The sequence below is a fragment of the Penicillium verrucosum genome (genome assembly GCF_028828655.1).
Source record: "Penicillium verrucosum strain IBT 35672 chromosome Unknown utg000003l_segment0_segment0, whole genome shotgun sequence".
NCBI lineage: Eukaryota > Fungi > Ascomycota > Eurotiomycetes > Eurotiales > Aspergillaceae > Penicillium > Penicillium verrucosum.
In genome coordinates this window covers 218,801-240,817 of record NW_026643212.1, presented here as the reverse complement: position 1 = coordinate 240,817, position 22,017 = coordinate 218,801, and the positions used below count along the sequence as shown (strand labels likewise).

Below are 22,017 nucleotides of genomic sequence, written 5' to 3'. Positions count from 1 at the left end.
TAGTTGTCTATTTTGGTAATTCTCTTGAGCTAAGGACACCACTCAACAGGAACTATCAGTATCATATCCATGCCGGAATAATTCCATGTGCGTCAAGCGCTTTGGATGCCATCATATAAAAAAATAAAAAAATAACGCCGTTTAGGTGGAGATAAATGAAATTGAATGTAATGGGTTTAGATAGGGTGGGCCGCTCGGCAGTGAGATACGTTGGTCAGTGGACACGCGTCACCAAAGAAATGCCGATGCATGAAACAAAAAGATAGGGGAATGAAATATACTAGGTCTATTTGAGCTATATGCTTGGTTAAGCCTATTAACTGACGTGGAAAGCATTGTATGTTACAATTCAAGAGCAGAGAGTACCCCGTAGGCTGACCAGGATTGACTGCAGGAGCTAAAGATATATACAGCTATGAAAATTCTCGGGCACTACACGGCAACTTAAACTAAATCCGTATATCCATATTGCCCCTTCCAATAGCATATACTCTATTCGGCATTTGCTAAATTTGGCAACTGAAAATTTAAGCTCATCGTGCAAAGGATCATCTCAGCCCACAAGCTTCGTTACGCCGAGACATCTCATTCTTGGCGCGCAGTCACCGCGGGTCAAGATATATCCTACCGGTCGATTTGCCCCTTCAGCGAGATACAGCATCAATCTAATTGAATCCAAGCAATGCTTAACAGCTCAATCGAAAAGATTGCCCTTATTGGGGGACTCCCCCGATCCCTAGGGGAGGGCTCGGGGACTGACGCTCCGCTTAATCAGCCATCACCTTCGCCCGCGGGAGGTCCAGTAGGGCTATATTGGGAAGGAAATGGGGTTGTTGCCAATTCATAGACGCCCATTCGTCAAGCCTGGTCAATTTTCCCAAGTGGAATAAGCTTGTTTGTGGAGTACATATTGGCCGCCATCAGTTTTCGTGAAGTGTTGACGCGGCGCCAAGCAAGCTGGTGTAGGAGATGTCCCAGAGTTGCTGCCACTCAGGTCTAAGCCATTGAACATTCGGATAGGCTGGTAATCCAGGTTGTTGGACGTCCTCTTTCTATCCTAGAGGAACACGCGTCCTGGGAAAAAAGTATTGCGAGGAGATATAAATTCAGGCTCTCGCAATCATGAGCTCCAATCTTTCGAAAACTGCTTCTATAATTCTACCTTATTCAAAATGGTCCAGCTTTCGAAATTCCTCACTGTTGCAGCTGCATTCCTGGTGGCTCCTGCCATCGCCCACCCAGGAGAGAAACACGACCCCCACGTCCTGAAGAATGAGATCCATACCCGGGATGCCATGGCCGCCCACGCTAAGCGATCCCTCAATGCTTGCGAGAGCAGTCCCGCCGCGCACCAGTTGAACAAGCGTAGCATCGCCCGTCGCTCGAACACTGTCCAGAATCTCCGCCAGAAGCGCGGAATCACTTCTAGTAAGCTACATCCTTGATCGTATCACGCATGAAACACTAACTGACGTGCATCAAGGTTCCCAGAAATGGCGCCGTGACCTTGCTGCTCTCGAGAAGTGGGAGGCTATCGACCACAACCGCACTGACATTCTGGATTACAGTCCTGCGACTCCGGAGTCAGTTGTCTTTGGTGCTAACACCAGCTTCGTTCTGACGCCCACTGTCACGGACGGTCCCTACTATGTCTGGGGTGAGGTCGTGCGTCAGAATGTCAAGGAAGGGCAGTACTCGGAAGGTGTGGATGTCTTCCTCGAGGTTCAGTACATCGACGTCAACACCTGCAAGCCCGTCCCTAGAGCCATCGTCGATATTTGGCAAGCCAATGCCACCGGTGTCTACAGGTAAGCTCCTAATTGCCGTGAATGTGTCTAAACATTGCGATTGGAGCCAAATCATATATCTAACTATCCTTGTTATGAATAGTGGAATCTCAGAGTCGGGCAACTACGCCGCAGATGGCTGGGACTCCACCTACTTGCGTGGCATCCAGCAGACGGACCACGACGGCGTCGCAACCTTCGAAAGCATATTCCCAGGCCACTACGATGGCCGAGCCACCCACACCCACCTCCTCACCCACCTGAACGCAACCCTCCTCCCCAACAAAACCCTCAAGGCCGACACCGGAAGCGTCGCTCACATCGGACAGCTGTTCTGGAATGAGGTGCTCCGTACTGCCGTTGAAGAGACGTCCCCCTACAACACCAACAGCCAGGCTGTCACCTCCAACGCCGAGGATATGTGGAGTATCTTGCAAGCTGATAACGCTTACGATCCCTTCCCTGAGTACATTTACCTCGGCGAGGGCTTGGACGATGGATTATTCGCTTGGATTCAGATTGGAATCAACACCACCGCCGATTACACCGATCACTCGTACTACAATATTGCCGCGTACCACTATGCTGATGGTGGTTACCAGAACTCTGATAGCTCGATTGGTGGCGGTAGCGGTGGTGGTGCCTCTGGTTCTCCTCCTAGTGGTACCGCTATGCCTAGTGCATCTGCCTCGTCTGCTTAAGTTATTGGATCAATGATGGAATGTACTCAGTCACTGATCTGAAGAGCTTGATAGCAGGTTGCTCCAGGGTAGTGAAGACCGCAGTGCATCTCTTTGCTAGACACTGCATGTAAATGTTATCCTGTTAGTTATGTACAAACAAATAGACATTGTACATATATAGGCTCAGTAGACACATTTCATACCGACATTTTCTATGTGCAACTTCGTCTTTCTGATTCCCCTTCTAAGGAGCTTCCCTGTGGTTTCTACGAGCATGAATAAACTTCGGCACATAAGTTAAGCCCCGACAGGTGTGCACCGAACAGGGACAATTGCCCCCTCAGCGGGCTAACAAGTTGTTATGGCACAGGGCATAGTGTGGAAATATCCGCGCACGGACGGCGTAGTTTTGAAGATCGTGGGAATCATCGAATTTGGAAGGACACCAAAAAGTTATTAATAGTATTATTATTATTATTGAGCCAAGCCTCTGCAATTAAGGTATCATACGCACAATTTTCAGAGATGGGGTAGGTCATCTCTCGTAGTTACAGTCCTCTAAGCCTTGAGCCTTGGGTTGTACGTCTAGATAAATTGGTATTGTACAAAGTGCCTCGGCTTCAATGTCGCTTGTGATAGACAACTGAGTTTAACAGTCAATAAGTTGCAGAAACCTAAAATTCACACTATACACCAAGGTTCAATATAAACCAACGTTCAAGGAAGGTTGTGTACAGAGAGAGCAGGTCCATGGTTCGAAGCGGTTCGCAATTAGAGTTCAAGCCATCTGGAATCGACACACCAACCACGTTTCATCTACTGCACCATCAATAAGGTTGGACGTAAAACGTCCAATCATCAAGGAAATCTCCATTTTACAACCCCATGAACCCTGGAACCCTGGAACCCTGCTCCGTGAGGACCAATGTGGCTACATACCTATCCCCCAGTTCCAGGGTTATATTCAGCTGTTACAGCACGGGCGCTGGAGTCCTCAAGAGGAGGGAAGCCGAGCGAAACTCAAGACATGCCACAAGCATTTTCCTGCAACCTCCAATTCTTTGTAACCATGCCAAGTGCCGGTGTGCGAAAACTGGTATCAAGTGATGGTGCGGCCCAATAAAGAAAAATGAAGCATACAAAGGATACCCATTCCCATAATTTGCGCTTGGTTAGAACGCTGGAATTTTGTGTTCATTCAAAGGAACCACACTCGACACGGGTAATAACTCAAATTTCAGTACAAAACAACTCTGCTACGATAGAGTGACCCCAACTTTTCGGCCGTTTTGGGTGGTTTTGTGCGGCGATCTATTGCTATTGAAGATAGACTTGATCTGAAGATCCAGTCCCCATTTTGCCCCCACTAGCGAGGTATGATTCACCGGTTGATCCCTCTAGTGATGGCCCATTCTTTGCAGGACTGACGCCGAGTTAGGGGTCTTTAACGAAAATAGAAAACTTAGGGGTCTAGAGCCTACGACAAAGAAGTCAAGGTTCATTGAAACCAGAATAGCTGGGCGGATGATCTTCGAATATAACCATGATGGATTTCCCCATTTTGTTTTCTTCTTGGCATTTTCTGTCTATAGATGCGGAGGGGATTCTCACGCCTTCTACTCTCTCATTATGGATGCTAAAATTGACCCGCTTGAGGGGCTCGACCTTGATGACAGCCACAACATCGCTATTTTGACAGTTACTTCTGTCTTCTTCGGTATTTCGCTGGTGAGCGTTATGCTAAGGTGTTTCGTTCGCACCCAAGTGGTTCGTGCCTGGGGTTGGGATGATGGAACTATGGTAATAGCTATGGTAAGCTACCCTGCACCTTCCACGTAGCGAACAACTACTAATACAACCCCTTCCCATACAGGCGCTCAATACGGCCTTCGCCCTCTGCGGAATCTTCGGATGTAAATACGGCTTCGGGAGAGAAATGGGTTACTTCATCCTGCACCCAGACGACCTCCACCGCGCAATGCTGGTACGATCCCAGCCCTAGTATTCCGAACTCAAGCTTACATACCCCCAACAGTGTTGGTGGCTAGGCCAACAATTTTACGTATTAACCTGCGTCGTCGCTAAAATCTCTATCATCATCGCCCTTCTCCGAATCACCATCTCTCGTGTCCACGCCTACATCCTCTACGCCGCTATGGCCCTGGCCACCGTCATTGGTCTCCTCTTCTTCTTCTTCACCATATTCCAATGCTCCCCCGTCGACTATTTCTGGAACCGCGCACAGCCTAACGCTCATGGCTCGTGCATCAGTAAAAACCTCCTCATGAGTATCGCGTACTTGTATAGTGCCGGCGCCGCTATAACCGACCTTACTATTGGATTCCTTCCGGTGGCGTTGATCTGGGACTTGCATATGAATCGCCGCACTAAGGTTGCCGTTGTCGCTGTTCTGGGTATCGGCTGCATGTTCGTTACTCAAAAGCACTTCTGTTTAATATATTCGGTGCCAAATGCTAACATCCCTGCAGTGCGAGTGCTGCGGTTATCATTCGCATCCCCTACATCCCCACTTACAAAAGCCCAGACTTCCTCTGTACGCACGATCCTTTCTTTTCCGCCATCTCAACGCCCCCAATTTTAATACAGACACTCCCACTAACACCCAATAGACACCACTTACCAACTCTCTATATGGTCCAACATCGAAGCAGGAATCGGCATCACGGCCGGCTGTCTAATAACCTTGCGACCCTTGGTCCGCTTCTTGCGCGATAGCTCCTCCGATGCCACACCAAACTCATATCCTCTACCTAACAAGGTTGCCGGCGGCTTCCACCGTTCTGCGGCATCAAAGCAGATATCCGCTGATGACGCGCACCAGCTCTGGACTGATAGAGGGACTGACAAATACCGCGGCGTCACTACCACTATCTCCGGAGCTCGCCAAAAACAACTTAGTTCCAGCGAGGAGGCCCTGGCTCCATATAGTAATGACCCCAATTCTCCGGGGTGGATGGTGGAGAGGGCTGTTCACGTGTCCTATTCATGATGTCCATGGATCGGCCCAAGTCCCGGCCCCGGTGGCCTAGGCCCTTGAGAGGGTTCTGTATATAATTTACTTCATGATCTGACGTATAAGTATTCGGCAATTCAGTATTTCGATTCAAGATTTCTGCATCCATTGTCCTTTTTTTTTCCAAACCTTAATATCGAAACGTGCTGGTTTCTTATGCAAGAGTAGCCCGTTTGCCCAGCTATTGTGGGATCAACAGCCGATCACGATATGCCGTTTAACCGAACGATCTTCACTCTGTTCGGAGAAGGCACCAACCTGGGAAGCTAACCAGCCGACGCCGTATGATGATGTTCTGATGTTATGTCTAAAGGTTACCAGTTCGAAGGGAATATACTATAGCAATTCCTCCGAAATGATAATTCGAATATCGACAAGCTAATACCCATGGCAAAAGAGGCCACATAGAAACCAAGATCGAGCTTGCCTGTCTTCCCTATTTTTGGGGTCCAAGTATGTATCCGCAGATCTAAAACCTTTCCCCATATTTATATATATTTTATTTTTCAATAAGTAACTGTTAGGAACCCAGTAGTTCCTAAAGGCGTAGTCTACCCACGTGGCATTATAGCCTCAGGATCGTTGGCAACAATCAATTTGCTGAAACATACAAAGTCAATTCACACATGGCATCATATACAACCAATCAGGTATTCGCCCCGTTGGTTATTAATTATCTCACTGATTGGCATCCTGCGTCTTCTCACGCACAAGACCCTCCTGGGACTCAGCAGGCCGAATCGAATAGGGATCGACAACAGTCGACGAGAATTTGCTCGCCTTGATCTTACTAGCAAACAGGATATCCAGCTCGGCGTAGGTGCGGTCCTTCGCCTCGGGAAGGCGGAAGAATGCCCAGACAAAGGCAACAAGTGCCGTAGCACCCCAGAAGAATCCAGTCTTACCGGACGCGTTCCACGCGGTCGGGTTCATAAAGTACGGCTCCAGAACCTGCGATACCACGTTGCTGATCTGGTATTCTGTGCGCGCGAGACAGACTGTCAGAGGACGTAGACGCACAGATGATGTCTCCGAGACGATGGCGTAGGCGATGGGCCCGACGGTCAGGGAATAGGTCAAGAGCCAGAAGAAGCACAGTCCGGCTTGCGCCCACATTATGCCATTTGCAGAGGAGGAGACATCCAAGATACCGATTAGCAAGAGTGTTGCGCAGAGCATTCCCTGGCCCACAATGTATAGCGTGCGCCGCCCGAACCCGGTGATCAACCACCAGGAGAAACAGGTTCCAACGAAGGCAATGGCAGTGCATCCGACGCCGAGCTGGAAGGACCGGGTGACGGGAAGGCCGGCTTGGGTGAAGAAATATGTAGGTGAGTAGGCAAATGTACTGCCGGATAGAATCTGGCCGACGAAGGCCATGCAGCAAATCTCGGTACGGCGAAGGTCAACTCCTTTGAAGCAGTCGTAGTAGGTGGTGCCGGCTTCGATCTCGGATTCGAGCTTTATCGTGTGCACCATCATCGCCAGTTGTCCGTTGATCTGGGCTTCGGTCTTGCTGCCGCCCAGGCGGCGAATGCTGCGCTTGGCATCTTCCAGGCGATCATGGCGGACGAGCCACCAGGGACTCTCGGGTGCGAGCCAGCAAATCACCATCAAAGGAACGGGCCAGATCCACTGTAGGCCGAAGGGAATACGGTAGCCCCATTGGTCCTTTCGATCGACGAGTCCGTAGAGAACGCCGGAGGCGATCAGCTGGCCGATAGCCCAGCACAAGTTGACATAGATGGTGAGGTAGCCGCGCAGCACGGTGGGGCATACTTCGGATGCGTACGCCGGTCCGATGGTGGCGAACACTCCCCACGAAAGTCCGCAAAGGACCTGGCCGGTCAGAAGGACTGCTGCGGAGTTGGCGAAGAATGTGATGAAGATCAAAGCAGTGAGGAATCCAAGGGCGACGAACATCACAAGTCGGTAACCGTACTTGGACGCACAGTATCCGTTCAAGATACCGCCTGTGAACATGTTAGTCTTTTATCCTACTTTGGCGATCGGTACGAAAGCTCACCGAAGATACATCCAACAGTACTGGCCATGTTCAGACCAGTTTGCCAAGGTGCAGACACCTGCCATCCGATCTTACCACCATAATCCTGTCCATACTTCTGATTGAACGTGGGGTAGGCGAAGAAATTGCCCATCAGGATAGTATCGTACCCCTCCATGATAATGGACAAGGAGATCAAAACAGACCACATGACAGCCTTGCGGTTCTCACGCAACGCTTGCATCAGTGTCTGCGAGTGCTCATCGTCGGTTGCCTGCTTGGCCTCGCTGATCGCGCCATGGCCCAGGGTATCTTCGACATGGTTGGCGGCAGACTTTTCAACCGCAAGTACACTATCGAGAGTGGTCGCCATGGTGAATAAGGGACCGACGTTGACTATTGCAATACAAGATCCCACTAGATCTCAAACCCGAGGGGGGAAACCGTCATCTATATATGTCAATTATCGTGACATCCAAACTGCTACGATCCACTCTGCATTAGCGTGTATCCGGGGTTGTGGAGAAAGAAAAGGCCATTTGGCACCGGATCCCCAGACTGCAATCAGACCATCTTGGTATTCAGGCTAATTACCATGCTGGATTAAGTGTGGGAAGAAGACATATCTGTCGTACATATCCCTTGTCAGCGAGTCTAGACCAACTCTGGAATGTCCGACATGATGGTGTGAATATTTACACCTATCGGTAGGGAGAATATCGACAAGTCGGCATTGTTAGAAATAATTCACCCGCCAGTAAGTGTTCGGGTCTGGGGAAGCGAGGTTGGGGAAATACGGGGAGGCGATATGATTGGACCTGGCCGCGTAGCGTTGACGCCCCCGGAATGTATGAATGAAGCTATCCCTTTTCTGTAGCGGAAAGCAGACCGCACATTCAATCGGGAATAGGTACCCAGAACAACATTATGGATCTAGCCAGGAGTTCTTTCGCCTATTGGAACAAGACCCACGTCATGTGTGGTCGAATATATATATCACGGCGTTAGGGACCGACCTGCGTAATGTGGTGACCCTGAGGTCCCGGATTCCCGACATTCGACCCTCACAGCCCCCCAAATGGACATTCGTATAGCTCTCGGCATCCTCGAAGAAAGGCCACCACAACACGGAGGTGTAGGGTACGTTCCCATGAGTTTTACGTCGTGGTGTTTGGGTTCCGGATTAATACAGTAATCTGACTCATGTTAGTGTTCGTTCTCAAATTTTAACAAAGAAAGCCATTCATACCATACGCAAGGCGTACTACGAATGGAACGGGGCAGACATTAAAACAGACACGGCGGCTCAGGTTTGTAGCCATCTATCTATGAATGCCGAGGCCACCGTTAGTGCTGTATATAGATAGGGGATATGGCTCAAGTCTTTCCTATATATGACTCGCCCCTTCCACCTAAATGCCATGTGAGCCATGCTCCTGACTGAAAGCGAGGAATTCTTCCATTTCCATTTTTTGGGACCAGTAATCATTTTCCCGTGAACCCAGTAAGTGACTGAACCAGGATTATCACTACAGACAAGGTCTCCAGAACGGTAAGCGGATATAATAGGTATCACGTTCGAGGTATTCTCATTATCATTTCCTAACTCATCGAGGTGCTTTTAGATCTTCTCTAGAGATTTAAGGCGCTAAATCACTTCCTAGCGTTGACCGGTAGGCTCGGAGTTCATTATATCTCTATAAGAGAGCGTATTAGTTATTGCTATAAGAAAGGGTAGTAGGATTTCCTTACCTCTAGTTTGCTTCTTACTTTAGTACATTTTGAATTTATCCTCCCAAATATCCGGTAGGATTCCCTTATCGATTCCCTATAACACCTTTCAATCATACTATCGACATCATTATCGCGGAATAGTTAGTAAATAGTTGATAAATAAACAAATCCGGAATAGGTCTTACTGCTCGGTAATATGATTCACATAAAGTCTAGCATTCTAGTATCTGAGCGGGATCTGTTATAGGAACGTCACGATAGCCCTATTGTTTCGGTGGCTTGAAGGTGCCGTGAACTTGCCGAGATGACTTAGGAATATATAGAGCATGGTCGTTGGCAAGTGCAATGTGGGGCAGACGTCGGTTTTGCTTCTTTTCAAAGGCTCAATTGTAAGTAATTTGTATCGATAACATAAGGGACAAGGAGATACAATACCTGCTTACCTTTCTTTAAGGTAGGATTTGGCTTGGTGTTGTGATTCGAGTCGTAGTTAGGAGCCTTTGCTTCTCTGTGTCGCTTCTTATTTGGGGGAGACTAGGCAGAAGGGTGTCATTTGGTTTCCTGATCCAAGGAGTGGTTGGCATATTGGATCAACGTCATACTAGGTTGTTTATGAGAGAGGACAAGCTGGTGAATGACAAACTGAGGTGAGAGAGAGGAAGAGATGAAAAACTAGTGAAGCTGTTAGGTGCCTGGGTGTCTGAGGCCCATGGCCCCACTTGGGACAGATCCATTTGCAGTATATAGTTAGTCTCTCTCTCTCTCCTTCTCTCCTTATCTCCTTCTCCTCTCCGTCCAACCCAGACAGATGAATCCCACAGTGTTGTTTCTCCATATTGCAACCCCGTAGGACCTCTATCAGGTTATGTGCCTTCGCTTGTTCCGAGCAACGCTTTTTTGAGACCCAGTAGCTGGGGTAGCGGCCCCCGAGGCTCCCTACCCCGCATCCCCCGGCCACGAAAGAGACGCCCACGATGAAAAAGTCACCGACTATGACTCGTTTCTCTGCCCAGGAAAATGAGCAGATGAAGTCCGGGGACCGAACGGCATTTGTGGCGCTACCTAAGAGTATGAAGACCAAGCGCGCCGCAAAGAATGATGAGCTCAACAAGCACATCACGCGCTCGTGTAAGAAATTTGGGCTAGAAGCAGTTCTCCAATCCGGCGATTCCTATTTCGCCGTTGTTTTCGATACAACGGAAAACCGAGATCGGGCTCTGGAGGCTGTGCGGGCAAAGAGATTTCGTCAGGACTCAGTGGTGGTGCCTGTATAAGTAATGCCGTTCGGGGTCTCGGATGAGGCCACGAACACAGTATGGACGGTGCCGGGGGGAGTATGGGGACACGACGGAGAAGATCGCCGGCGCCATTCGGGCCCAATTTGGGGACGATAAAAACGCCGAGGCGTTCTGCTTAAAGGTAACGGTTAAACGGGTTCTTCAGCATGACATCCCAAACGGACAGTTTATGGTCCGTTTCGAAAAACCGGCGCCGTGGCTCGGTAAGCAACTGCAGATGGCCAACGGTTTTCGTTTAATCACCTGTGAGCCGGCGGACCGATGCCGGTTTTGTGGGCAGAAGGAGCATGGTCCCTGGGATTGTGAGGAAACCTCCACCTTTTCGCTGCTAGCACCCGGGACCGTTTGGACTGTGTTCACCCCCCCTTGGCCGTCCAAAGCAACCCGCTCTCCCCGCCGGGAAAGGAAGTTCTCCCCAGAAGAAACGCAAGACTGCACATGACACCGAAAAGGACCTAACCATGGCGGTGGCGTCGCAGGAGAAGAGCGAACCGTACGAAGAACCACCGGGGGAGCTGTGAGGAGCACCAGACGAGGATATGGACTGGATTAGTTAGGATCTGTGAGGGGAATGTTCAAGTCACCCATGGAAAGCCAACGTCCCAAGGTTGTAGCTTACAGATAAACTGCGTTAGGTAGCACAGGACCATGTCAGAACACTCATGACCGGTAAATCTAAGAAGTTGTTAATGGATTGAATCATTCAGTATACTACATATTACTACCTAGGTAGTCGCCACAGCTCCAAACCATCTTAGGACTAGCGGCTGATAGTAGTCCAATAAGGATATGATCACGAGTGGTGGAGCTCCCGCGGAGAGATTGAGAGAAACATCTCGACTCGGCCGTGACACAGATAACTACATTCATGGATCATTTCTGGTAGTCTAAACGAGGCTGGGATCACGGCGGGGTTGGTGGTCGACCAGCTCGTTAAGCAATGCTGACTTGATAAAGCGGCCTTCCATAGCGCAAGGAAATGAACCGCCCAATCGCCAGGGGGCTCCTCGGTGATCGCGGTGGGAAGGGAATTGTCCTCGCCGAGGCGGTGATACGTGGACCGACTATAAATGTTAGTGCAGCTCCTTATAACTAAAAAGAGGACCCTACAAGGAATTATCCATTGTTGAATAATATTTGTTGAGGCGAGGGAGACAAAGAAGAAGGGAAACAAAAGAAAGAAAAGAAAGAAGATCAGGATAGTGGCTTAGAACAACAATAGCAGTCGTTTCATTCTTATGTACACCAGCAGACCCACTGACTAAGAAGTTCAATTTGACCCTTTCCTCGTTATTATTTCGACATTGAACAAACTAACATTTATGCCTAACATCTACACCCTTGACTACTCGATCAGACCAGGAACCTGCACCTTACGAGTCCCTCCTCATTTACATCTCTGAATGTATGCCAAGAAAGTTAATAGTGTTGAAAACATTTGGTATGTAGTGTAAAGGAGGGATGCAGCACCACCAGTATGCATAAATGGGGGTATAATAACAGGAACCAAATGAAACACAGCTATGCAACAAATCAATAGAACAACAAAGTCAGCTCCCATCAATCCGCATCAACGTCCTAAACTCATTATCCCGAATACTCGTCTCGGGAATCATCAATCGGGGCACCCAATACGGCTTCATATCCACAATGCTCACATCCCTCCCCGCCGAATGGACAGACCAATTCGTCTCATTGTTCGATCCGAGGTAGAGGCCTTCGATCGGCACACCGTGACGGTAGCGTCTGTATGCCTGTACAGGTTGAGCTTCTGGTTTGCCCCAAACGAGTCGCCCTGTGCTAGGGTGGTGGTCTATTCCGACGGCGTGCCAGTCTAAGGCGCCGGCGCCGGGACCAGATAGCACGTATGCTTCGATTATGTTCAGGATGCCGTTGCAGCGGAGCTGGGTTTTGATGTTGTTATTGTCGCTTACGATCGTGATCTGAATCTTTGTTAGTCATATTGGTCTTCTGTGTTGGTGTTCGTATGTATTCATGGATGGTGAATACATCGATACCAAGGGTAAGAACTAACAAATCCATGCTCGATCGTATTAGGCCTATCACCGCGCTGCCGTGTGATATCGCTGCTAGACCCGAAGCCCTCGATACTGCACATCCCTTGAGGCCCGCTTCCATTGTAGCAGCTGTCGACCTTGATTGTCCAGGGCCCGGCGATCTTTGTGTCATTGTTGTACGATGGGAGCTGGGAGCAGTCTGTGATGAGCTCGATAAAGCGACCTTGTTTCCATTGCTTCGCACTGGCGAGTAGGAATAGAGACGCAAAGACAGCACTGGTGAGCATGATGTAGATTGTGGTGGTAGAGAATACGAAAGAACGCTCAGTTTTTGCCATCTTTTCGAACAGAGAACCGGTAAATCTTTATATTTCTGCCTTTGGAACGGGTGGCCATGTTTCTGCGATCCCAACTTTGCCCTTTGAAACCCTCATTCTTTTTTTTTCCAGAGTCCCCATTCAGCCAAAGGTCTGTCTTCTAAATTGGGGGTCCTCTCTTTCTAGGCTGCAACAAACCACCGTTATCAATCCACTTGGTCGCCAAGCTAGAGGATTTAACCTTTTGTGATTGGTTGTGAGATGAGCTTATCTCGCAAGGCTTACTGCTTCTCAGGGGGAAGGTTCATTGGACATATATATCACCACCCCACATAGTGTATCCCTCACTTCCGGCTAAAAGGCTTGACTTAAGAGCCAAAAACGTGGAAAAGACCGTGCCGTGTCTTTGATGTATTTTAGACCCTGAGATTGAGACTAAAATTAGTGAAAATAACCGAGGAGTGCTTGCCATCCACGGGGGTGCCGACAGCTTAGTGATAACCTTTTTTTATGTCTCACTTTCGTCTTTCCCTTCTCCGACTAAATTCGTGTACGTTGTATATATCCATACTCTTATCTCGTTATAGATATCCCATGCTATGCTATAGAATCCTAATATAATTTCTAGTCTAGTAGTCTAGTCATCTACTGGCGAGCAAGAAGCCCTTCAGCTTCTTCGGCATACTCAGCAGGCCCACCATGTGACTTGTCTAGGGTCTCAGCCATAGCCAAACCTTCACGACGACCCTTGTCCGCATTAACCATCCAGACAAGCGGAATAGGCAGAATAATTATCACCGCGATGAAGAAAAACCCACTCCGAACCTGACCAGTCACATCAACAAGGGCACCCACGATGGCCGGTCCAATGAACGAACTCCCCTTGTCAGTAGCAGCATAAAGAGCGTAGAATGCAGCCTCACTACCAGGCGGAATTAAAAGTCCAAAGAACGATCGGCAGTATGATGCCAGTCCCCCGGATACTACGCCGTGCACAATGGCTAACGGGAATATCTCCCACGGCTGTTGTAACCCGAACACCCCCAGTTTTTGATGAAGGGGATATAAGCAAGCAACCCGTAGAGTGGAATTAACTCAAAAAGGACAATGCAGACGATGATGGTGTGATTCGGTTGTAGGCCGAAATACCGAGACACATGTGGCCATAGGAATGCGCCCGTCATGCCGGATACCGTAGCGGTGATAGAGAGGAGCCCGATCAGCGGGGTGCTCAGTTTGAGTTCCGTGCGCGCGAACAGGATGGCTGTTCCTGAAACAGTGGCCATTGCATCGGAGAGGAGGAACCATGCTACGAGGAAGATAAGGACTTCACGCAGTTTGCTGGCTACTTTGACTGTCTCCCACAGTGATTTCCACGCAAAGCCGACTAGTCGTAGCCAGGCCCGCCATCTTCCGGCGCCCTTGGTAGAGACAGTATCCAGAGGTGGCCCCGGCCGGGTCTTGAGCAAATTACGGGTGACCAAGGTGAATACGCCCCACCAGATGCCGACCAGGAGCAAAACAAAGCGCATGGGGAGAGTGGCAGACACTTTTGCAAGGGAGGTCTTGGATAGTGTGATGAGCATGATAATACTGATGATTTGGACAAACACAGCAGCACAATATCCAAGACCGATCCCCCTGGAGGAGATTTTGGTCGACAGCTGCAGCTCCGGTGAAGACGACGGCGGGCCCTTGGGTCCCATTCCACCTTCTAGTGAGCTTCGTGGCTGCCCCGATGGTTGAAGTCCATCTAAACTATCGTCGTCGGCATCATCGTTACCCCAGGCATTCCACCCCGAGTTAGCTCCGTCTCGGTCAAAGCTCGACATTTCCGCGCCGTCATCGGCCTTCCCCTCTTGCAGTGACGGGTCGTTGGCCACGAGCACAGGCAGGTAAGAGTTCAGCACAACAAAGGAAGAACCGAGACAGGTCACACCGACGACTACCAATATCGATCCAAGAACGAAGACGGGCGGTGCAATGAATATGAACAACATGCTGGCGAGCGCACCGGCGAATCCGAATACCATCAGCAATGTCTTGCGATTGTTCTCTAAACATCCAATCGAAGTCAACTCCTATCCTTTTTTTTCGTTCGATACATTCTCAGTCTGGCGTGCTGCAATCATACCGTAATCCGCCAGCGCGCTGAACGATATCAGTGTCAGCGCCTGGATAAGTACTGCCAGTGAGAAGGTGTACATGGCGAAGCTGGCTGTGTTGAGCTCCAGGCCGAAGACCGGAACCACACATGGGCCATGTTCAGCATTATTCGTGCTGTTCCCTGCGGATGATCCGACACAGGGAAGGCGGCTCGTTTGTAGGGTGCCGCGCTCTCGGGCTAATTGTTCCAAGGTGAGAGGTAGAAAAGAGCCTGGTAGAGTAAGTTAATTTTTTTTAAATTTTTTTTGGGTGGAAATGTGTCTTTACGAACCTACACCACAGACCGCGAACACTTCAGCTGCAATCCCGTAGGAATACCATCCTAAGATCTCCCGGCGGGTTGTTGGTGTGGTATCTTCACCGGCATACCGTGGAGGTCGCTGCTGTACGCCTTCGACCGGGGACTGGAAGGCAGCAGATATATAAGATAGCATCGGGGGAGGTGTTGAAGTTGTCCCAAGGAACCCAGAAATTCGAAATTCCTGGAACACACCGACACGGATGCGCGCGGGACTAGCATTCCTGGTGATGTCATCCGATCGGCAGGGTCTACACCGTTTTGGGAATATCTTCATCTTCATCTTCTACAGAGTATACTTCCCCTTCCCTATATTGTATAATATCATACACAGCGCATTCCCAATATTCGTTTTGTTTTCTTAAAAACATCGTTATTACTATAAGAATTGGGGAATCGAGATGGTAAGAAAAAAAAAAACATTTTATCAAGTTCATTTATATATTTTTGCAAAGCTCCACAACGGGCGACTAAATATAGTGTAGGGGGATTTTGAAGGATTTTGAAGGATTTTGGTGCCTGGATACCTGAATTCGTACCAAAACTGTGTCCTGTAAATGGTGAATACGTCAACCTTTTCCTGTTCGTTTATGCTAATTATACGAATCCCCCTATTTCCTAACCCTATGTCTCCGCTGACTTCACCGAAGTATAGCGACTGGAGATCGAGCATGCTTCCGTCTTGCTGGCCTTTCTACCGCTAATCCCTATGTTTTGAACTTCCAAACCGGCCAGAAAGAATGGAGATGTCTGATTTGTATAGAGGTCAAAAGCTTCTTTTTTTGTACTTGTAGACGCGAGCAGAATCACCTGGGCAGGATGCTTTGATCACTAAAGGCATGTAAACCTTGGAAAGTAATTCAGGTATTTCTGCCGTTCTAAATTAAGGCATTGAAGAATAAAATCCTCCTAAAAGTGGGGTTGGAACCCCAGCCCCTATACGTCTTCGTACACGTTTGACTATGTTGCAGAAATATATAATCGTGAAAGGCCTGAAAGAAACTCCATTTGAATAAAGATGACAATACCGGAGACATCCTCTCTGATAACTTCGAACGACAGGATGTGTATTCTTGATAGTGTATGAGGCAGTACTCAATGAGTGCGTGCGTGGGATCCCTCGTTAGCTCCCCGGGAGGATTTCCTTCCAAGGTTGTCCGTTGAGACGGGATCTTACTAATTGCGGCGACGTCAACCTGAAGTCACCCATATTTAACCACCTAGGTAGACCAGTGAACAGTAGGTAGTTATATTTCACGTTTAATTCATTTAATTCACTTCAACCTGTTACTCAAAATGTCGCGTTCTGTCTTCCTTCTTGGTCCCGGATTTATCGGCGGAGAGATCCTAGACCTCCTTCTCATATCAAACTATAAAGTAACAACCCTTGTTCGTCGCGAATCAGCCGTTGCAGACTACACCAATTTAGGCGTAGAAACCGTGGTTGGTAATCTGGACGACTCATCAGTGATCAAGGAGCAGGTCGCAGTTAGTGACGTTGTCCTCCACACCGCAACCGCAGACCACTTGCCATCTGTTCAAGCAATCATCGATGGCATCAGACAACGAGCGGCAGAAGGGCTAAGGACAATCTACATCCACAACAGCGGAGCAACCTTGCTCTCCGATACCGCCCAGGGAGAGTACAAAAGCGATGCCATATATGACGATGAACTGTCCGGAGAGATCAATGCTTTGCCCGATTCTGCATCTCATCGCCAAATCGACTTGGTCATCGTCAGGGCAAGTCAAGAACTAGCCTCACACGCCAAAATGGCGATCATGATTCCGCCCCTTATATACGGCGTGAGCACTAGGGAGAACCGCCTATCAATTCAATTGCCAACGCTCATCCGGTACTCTATCAAACATGGCTATGCGGGTCAGATCGGGAAGGGTCTCGCGGTTTGGAGTCAGATTCATGTTAAAGACCTTGCTAGGGGATATATGGTTCTCCTTCACTGGATGGAGCGTGTGCCTGCCACTGAGATTGCGCTGAATCCGTACTTCTTTTGTGAAAATGACCAAGAGTTGTCTTGGGGCGAATGCGCTGCTGAGATTGGCCGTATACTGAAGAAGGCAGGGCGTATTGATCAATCTACGCCGAAACCCATCCCGAAGGAAGACTGGGGTGATTTGTTCGGGGATTTTTCTGGGATGATGCTCGGATCAAACGCACGGAATAGGGCGAATCGACTTCGGAAATTGGGGTGGGCACCCTTGGAAAAAGGCACCCTTGCCTCCCTGACCGAAGATGAGATTCCAATCATCATGAAGGAAACCGGGGAGTTCAAAGGTTATGCGAGCGTCGTTGCATCATAACTGGGATCACTCAACCGCTACCCTTCTGCCTCTGAATTACTCCCTGTATTAAGATGCTTCTTTGTCAGATAGAGACCTTGCCGTTGTCCTGTATTACTGAGAGGCTCAGTTTGAAAAGGAAAGATCATGACATGCATTGAGTACACATCATCCCGATAGGACTGTTTCGTGATGCGCAAATTGGAAGAGAAGAAACCACGAGCTTTGAAGACCTGTTTGTCCCCAAAACTGATTTTACACAGTAAGACCAGGAGCTCAAATGCTTTAATTTATGTCCAGATGTATACGCGATATAGAATGAAGCGTATGGAACTGGAAGATCAGAAGTTCACAGCAAAAAGATGAGAGCTGAGTCGCACTTGCCGATTCCGGGCCGGTGTAGGGCAGTGTAGGGCACCTTCCCAATCAGGCCGCACTTACCCTTCCCCCAAAGTCAACATCTCAGAAATGTTGTTCTTCCTTCATCTTCACACAAAGACAATTCACATGTGCAGTTCTGCCAAATCTATGTGCTATGGCGATTCTACATTATCTCGAATTCATCATCGGCCGACTGCTATACCCAATCCGTGGCCATGATTCAGGCCAGATCATTCACTGCTCGGCCTTCAAAGACATGCCCGAGCCCAACATGACCCTCGAATCACCCGAGGCCGGCCCCTCGGGCTCCAAGCTACCTCTCCACTGTACCTGCAAGGCAGTTGATGGCAAGGGCTGTCTTCCAGAGTTACTCTGGACTGCTCCCAACTGCCAGGAGGAAGTCAAGGAGTATGTACTCCTCTGTGAAGACCTCGATCCACCGATCCCATTCCTCGTCTTTCATCACGGCCTGATCTGGGCAATTCCACCCTCGACTACCAAGGCCGAAGCGGCCAATCTCCACCCCGATGAACACGCCAAGGTTTCCCGCCTGACCGTTGCTGGCTGGCGCTTTGTGCCCAACATCCTTGGACTACCATATGTCGGTGCTGGCGCACCCCTTGGCCACGGAAAACATCGCTACGTCTTCACCATTATTGCCCTCAATGAGTCGCTCAAGTTCAAGTACCCTGAGAACGCGACCAAGAAGGATATCAAGCGCGCTATTACGGGAAGGGTTATCGGATGGGCACAGTGGACTGGAACCTTTGAAAAGCCCTGGCCCAACTAGGTCATCTTCAACTCAGTTTATTTTACATGAACACAACCAGCGTGGGACGAATGTGGGTGAGGGTTTGACAAATGAGCCCAAGGTGCTTCAGCAGCGGGTGTGTACTTCGTTATCTTACATTTACCAGGATCCTCCATGTAAGTATCATTACGGAACTAAAGTCCTAATAACAACACATCTCTTGACATCCTTGTATTCAATTCTGTTTTGCATTTTATGACTAATTTGTGCAATCATCACTAGAAGTAGCCCATGGCATCCAGACATGTTCAAAATACCGTGGATGATATCTCACATCAGAGCAGAGTTACATATTCTGTTCTCATCTGGTACGCAAAAGGCTTGTCGACCAATAAACGTCCACATACGTGCAGGCATTGTCCTATGGGGGTTTAAAGCCCATCTCTCACTCTCTAACGGGTCTACGAATTCTATCCTTCAACGATCAACCAAACCCTAGAACCCCCCAGCTCTTTATTTTCAGGCTTTTTTTCAATGTCGCGAACTTCATTTCTACCACCACGGCAACATTTGCTTCGTTCGGCCGATATCAACGTGGAGGAAAAAGAGCCGGTCTGCTATGATACTTGAGATATTCTCCTCCGAGATTGTAATGAAAGCAACATTTCCAGGTTTCCGTCCAGAAATCCACCGAAAGCTTATCCCTTCCCGTAAGATCCTTCCTTTCGGCATATTCCGAGGTTGTAAAGTCCTCGTCGATTGTCATAAGATTCCACAATTCGGCAACGACAAAGGTTCAATGCTAGTACATGACCGGGCTATAGACAAGCAGGGGAATGAAAACTTCTGCCGCTGGAGAACTAGTTTTTGTGTTTGGTATTTACATCCTGATACATGTGTCGTCGTCTCTTTTGGATATGTTGCGCTCGAAAAGCGCCCCAAAATGGTCAGTCGAGAAAATCCTGCTTGGCTTAAAGTTTTCTGTGCGAGCCAGCTGACACGACGACCATTGACAGTGCAACGCAACTCATCCCGGGGAGTTGGCTTTGTTGATTCTGGCTCGGATTACTGGTCAAATGCTTTTATGATGATCCAATAATCTGCCGGCCAGTTTGATGTCTACGGTATCTACTCGGCTCGGTGATTTATTCAAGTTTTTGGCTTTCTTACAAGAACGACCCATACAGCTTCAAAGAAACGCTCTATATCATCACCCTCCTCCCCGGTTGATTACTTACTACTGACTATTGAACAATTTAGAAAGACCAACGAGCTCTCGAGTTCCATTCCGCGTCTACTATATACACACATTCAACCAGTGATCACTCGAAAATTCGAATAATCGACTGAAGCCGACGATCTGTCTCGTCCACCATCACAAGGTGCCATTTTGAAGGCGAGGCACATTGGAGGTCTTGGTTGATGAAACGGACGATTATTGACAAATGAGATAGGCAACGGCGCATCTGGCTGATGTCCTCCTCTCCCCACACGGAATGAACCCCCCTTGCGCCGAGGTAGTGGCCAATTTGGCCCTCACCTTCAACGCCCGTGCTGCATTCTCAATCGCCATGACTAATAAAGTGAGAATGTTAACCCTGGCGTTTGAAGCACAGCACGCTGGACATTGAAGGATGACCACTCCCTGTTGCTGCACCCTTTCCAGGTGGAGCAATACGCTGTTTGACCCTTTTGCCTCGTCGGGCCGAACGACTTCACTGAACGCTTGGTCATAGCAATTGCAGTGAAGGGAAGAAGCATCTTCCGGTATTGTCTCGAAATCAATCTCTCTAGGCTCGAGAGATTGACTGGAATCAGTTTCCATGGGTTCGTCCCAGATCTCATTGGAGGGCAATTCCATGATTCTGGCCGGATCCTGGACTGTTCCGGAGACCTGAATTGCGTTCGGTGCGAGACTAAAGGGGTAGATTGCACCACCCCGAAAGAGTGATCCGGCTTGGGTGCCCGGCGCAGAGGTGTGGATGGATGCTCCAATGGGGGGGTTCATCGACCATCAAACCGATCTGGGGAGCATGACACTGTGTGGTATAGTCAACACGCGGTTCAGGAAAACGGGGACCCCCAAAACTTCCGAATCCGTCAGTTCCTCCAAACGAGCTGGCCAGGATTGTGTCGGCGAATCCTGGATCGACGTGGTGGGTATAGGCCTCGTTTGCGCTGACGACATCCTGGTCCTGGACCCCTTCTCCATTTGTGTTGTTTTCTGGGCATCCGAATGGTCATTTATTGGCGCCTATATACCCCACGGGCTGGGTCTGTGCTCACCTGGAACCTCCGAGAACAGGGCTGTGAAACTCGGCCACTGAGAGTCTTCCTCCGGTGGTGTTACTTCAGTGCCGGCCCTAGAGTCGCTGTTGTGCGACTCCTCCCTCGAAGCAGGACCCGAGCCCGATGCTGTTGTTGGACTCGGGACCCGATTCGGGACCCTGCGCGCCCTCTGCGCCCTCGCTGCTGGGGTTGGCCTCGGTGCCCTCCCCCGCACTCCGCTGAGTCGGACGGTCAACTACCTCCACCTCCCCCCTGCGTGCCTTCACGACTGCCCCCGCTGCTGCTGGCCGGGTCGTCTTTCTCTTGGCCGGCCGGCCTAGCGGTTGCGAGATCGAATAGACACACTCATACCCGTGACCCTCGCACCGGTCACATGGGTAGGTGTGGCTACATCGAATCTTCGCTTGTTGGCAGGCATTACAGGTTGTGCGCATCTTTTGGTTGGGAAGGAGTTGACCGTTCGACTGTGGAGACCTCTTGGTAGAGCTCTCAGCCATGTATAGTCGTGGAAAAGAAGGGGAAATGTGTGTCCTGCATTCCACGATCAACGAGTCTGGTTTTTCCTGGCCTTGGGATGATTTGAAGTATTTATATTTGATCTCATGATCGCTTCCCCCGCCTTCTAGTTGGTGATCTCTACTGTCCAACATAAATAACACAGGACCACGTTTGATTGCACTCTTGCATTCATCACGAAAGGCTACACTGTTTACCCACACCATGACGAGCTTCGATGACAGCACTTGCCGAAAACACGAAAAGTTACATGGATCGTGAACTTTACTACTGACAAATAGTTTTGTCCTACCCCCCTTGGGACCTGCGTCCGAGTACCTCACTTGTAGTCTGTGGGGGGTCCTGAGTGTACAAGGATCACCAACTTTATCTCACCACCCATCAATAAACAGTTTACCAGGTCAAGTATACTTGATGCTGTTTTTTTAATGCTAATTGA

General features: G+C 49.2%; 10 protein-coding genes across 10 annotated transcripts; 6 read left to right on the top strand and 4 right to left on the bottom strand.

The window, feature by feature from the left end:
- Positions 1–1,172: 1,172 nt before the first annotated feature.
- Positions 1,173–2,488, top strand: N7516_007886 (intradiol ring-cleavage dioxygenase; the record flags this gene model as incomplete). The annotated part of the gene is made up of 3 exons (XM_057220606.1): positions 1,173–1,428; positions 1,484–1,808; positions 1,891–2,488. The coding sequence occupies 3 exons, from the start codon at positions 1,173–1,175 to the stop codon at positions 2,486–2,488; spliced, it is 1,179 nt and encodes a 392-aa protein (XP_057070878.1).
- Positions 2,489–4,099: 1,611 nt separating this feature from the next.
- On the top strand, positions 4,100–5,480 carry N7516_007885 (putative integral membrane protein; the record flags this gene model as incomplete). The annotated part of the gene is made up of 5 exons (XM_057220605.1): positions 4,100–4,282; positions 4,344–4,454; positions 4,506–4,897; positions 4,960–5,024; positions 5,101–5,480. 5 exons carry the CDS (start codon positions 4,100–4,102, stop codon positions 5,478–5,480), a joined length of 1,131 nt encoding a protein of 376 aa, XP_057070877.1.
- Positions 5,481–6,182: 702 nt separating this feature from the next.
- N7516_007884 (uncharacterized protein) lies at positions 6,183–7,882 on the bottom strand (the record flags this gene model as incomplete). The annotated part of the gene is made up of 2 exons (XM_057220604.1): positions 6,183–7,477; positions 7,531–7,882. The coding sequence occupies 2 exons, from the start codon at positions 7,880–7,882 to the stop codon at positions 6,183–6,185; spliced, it is 1,647 nt and encodes a 548-aa protein (XP_057070876.1).
- A 705-nt stretch (positions 7,883–8,587) lies between these two features.
- Positions 8,588–8,876, top strand: N7516_007883 (uncharacterized protein; the record flags this gene model as incomplete). Its single annotated transcript, XM_057220603.1, has 2 exons — positions 8,588–8,649; positions 8,720–8,876. 2 exons carry the CDS (start codon positions 8,588–8,590, stop codon positions 8,874–8,876), a joined length of 219 nt encoding a protein of 72 aa, XP_057070875.1.
- Positions 8,877–10,217: 1,341 nt separating this feature from the next.
- On the top strand, positions 10,218–10,983 carry N7516_007882 (uncharacterized protein; the record flags this gene model as incomplete). Its single annotated transcript, XM_057220602.1, has 2 exons — positions 10,218–10,505; positions 10,558–10,983. The coding sequence occupies 2 exons, from the start codon at positions 10,218–10,220 to the stop codon at positions 10,981–10,983; spliced, it is 714 nt and encodes a 237-aa protein (XP_057070874.1).
- A 1,108-nt stretch (positions 10,984–12,091) lies between these two features.
- N7516_007881 (uncharacterized protein) lies at positions 12,092–12,897 on the bottom strand (the record flags this gene model as incomplete). The annotated part of the gene is made up of 2 exons (XM_057220601.1): positions 12,092–12,484; positions 12,577–12,897. The coding sequence occupies 2 exons, from the start codon at positions 12,895–12,897 to the stop codon at positions 12,092–12,094; spliced, it is 714 nt and encodes a 237-aa protein (XP_057070873.1).
- Positions 12,898–13,521: 624 nt separating this feature from the next.
- N7516_007880 (uncharacterized protein) lies at positions 13,522–15,476 on the bottom strand (the record flags this gene model as incomplete). Its single annotated transcript, XM_057220600.1, has 4 exons — positions 13,522–13,798; positions 13,918–14,932; positions 15,011–15,253; positions 15,314–15,476. The coding sequence occupies 4 exons, from the start codon at positions 15,474–15,476 to the stop codon at positions 13,522–13,524; spliced, it is 1,698 nt and encodes a 565-aa protein (XP_057070872.1).
- Positions 15,477–16,636: 1,160 nt separating this feature from the next.
- On the top strand, positions 16,637–17,662 carry N7516_007879 (Phosphatidylethanolamine-binding protein PEBP; the record flags this gene model as incomplete). Its single annotated transcript, XM_057220599.1, has 1 exon — positions 16,637–17,662. One exon carries the CDS (start codon positions 16,637–16,639, stop codon positions 17,660–17,662), a length of 1,026 nt encoding a protein of 341 aa, XP_057070871.1.
- Positions 17,663–18,176: 514 nt separating this feature from the next.
- N7516_007878 (YbhB/YbcL family Raf kinase inhibitor-like protein) lies at positions 18,177–18,812 on the top strand (the record flags this gene model as incomplete). The annotated part of the gene is made up of 1 exon (XM_057220598.1): positions 18,177–18,812. The coding sequence occupies one exon, from the start codon at positions 18,177–18,179 to the stop codon at positions 18,810–18,812; it is 636 nt and encodes a 211-aa protein (XP_057070870.1).
- A 1,283-nt stretch (positions 18,813–20,095) lies between these two features.
- N7516_007877 (Zn(II)2Cys6 transcription factor domain-containing protein) lies at positions 20,096–21,559 on the bottom strand (the record flags this gene model as incomplete). The annotated part of the gene is made up of 5 exons (XM_057220597.1): positions 20,096–20,239; positions 20,314–20,762; positions 20,794–20,997; positions 21,060–21,136; positions 21,177–21,559. The coding sequence occupies 5 exons, from the start codon at positions 21,557–21,559 to the stop codon at positions 20,096–20,098; spliced, it is 1,257 nt and encodes a 418-aa protein (XP_057070869.1).
- Between the last annotated feature and the right edge of the window lie 458 nt (positions 21,560–22,017).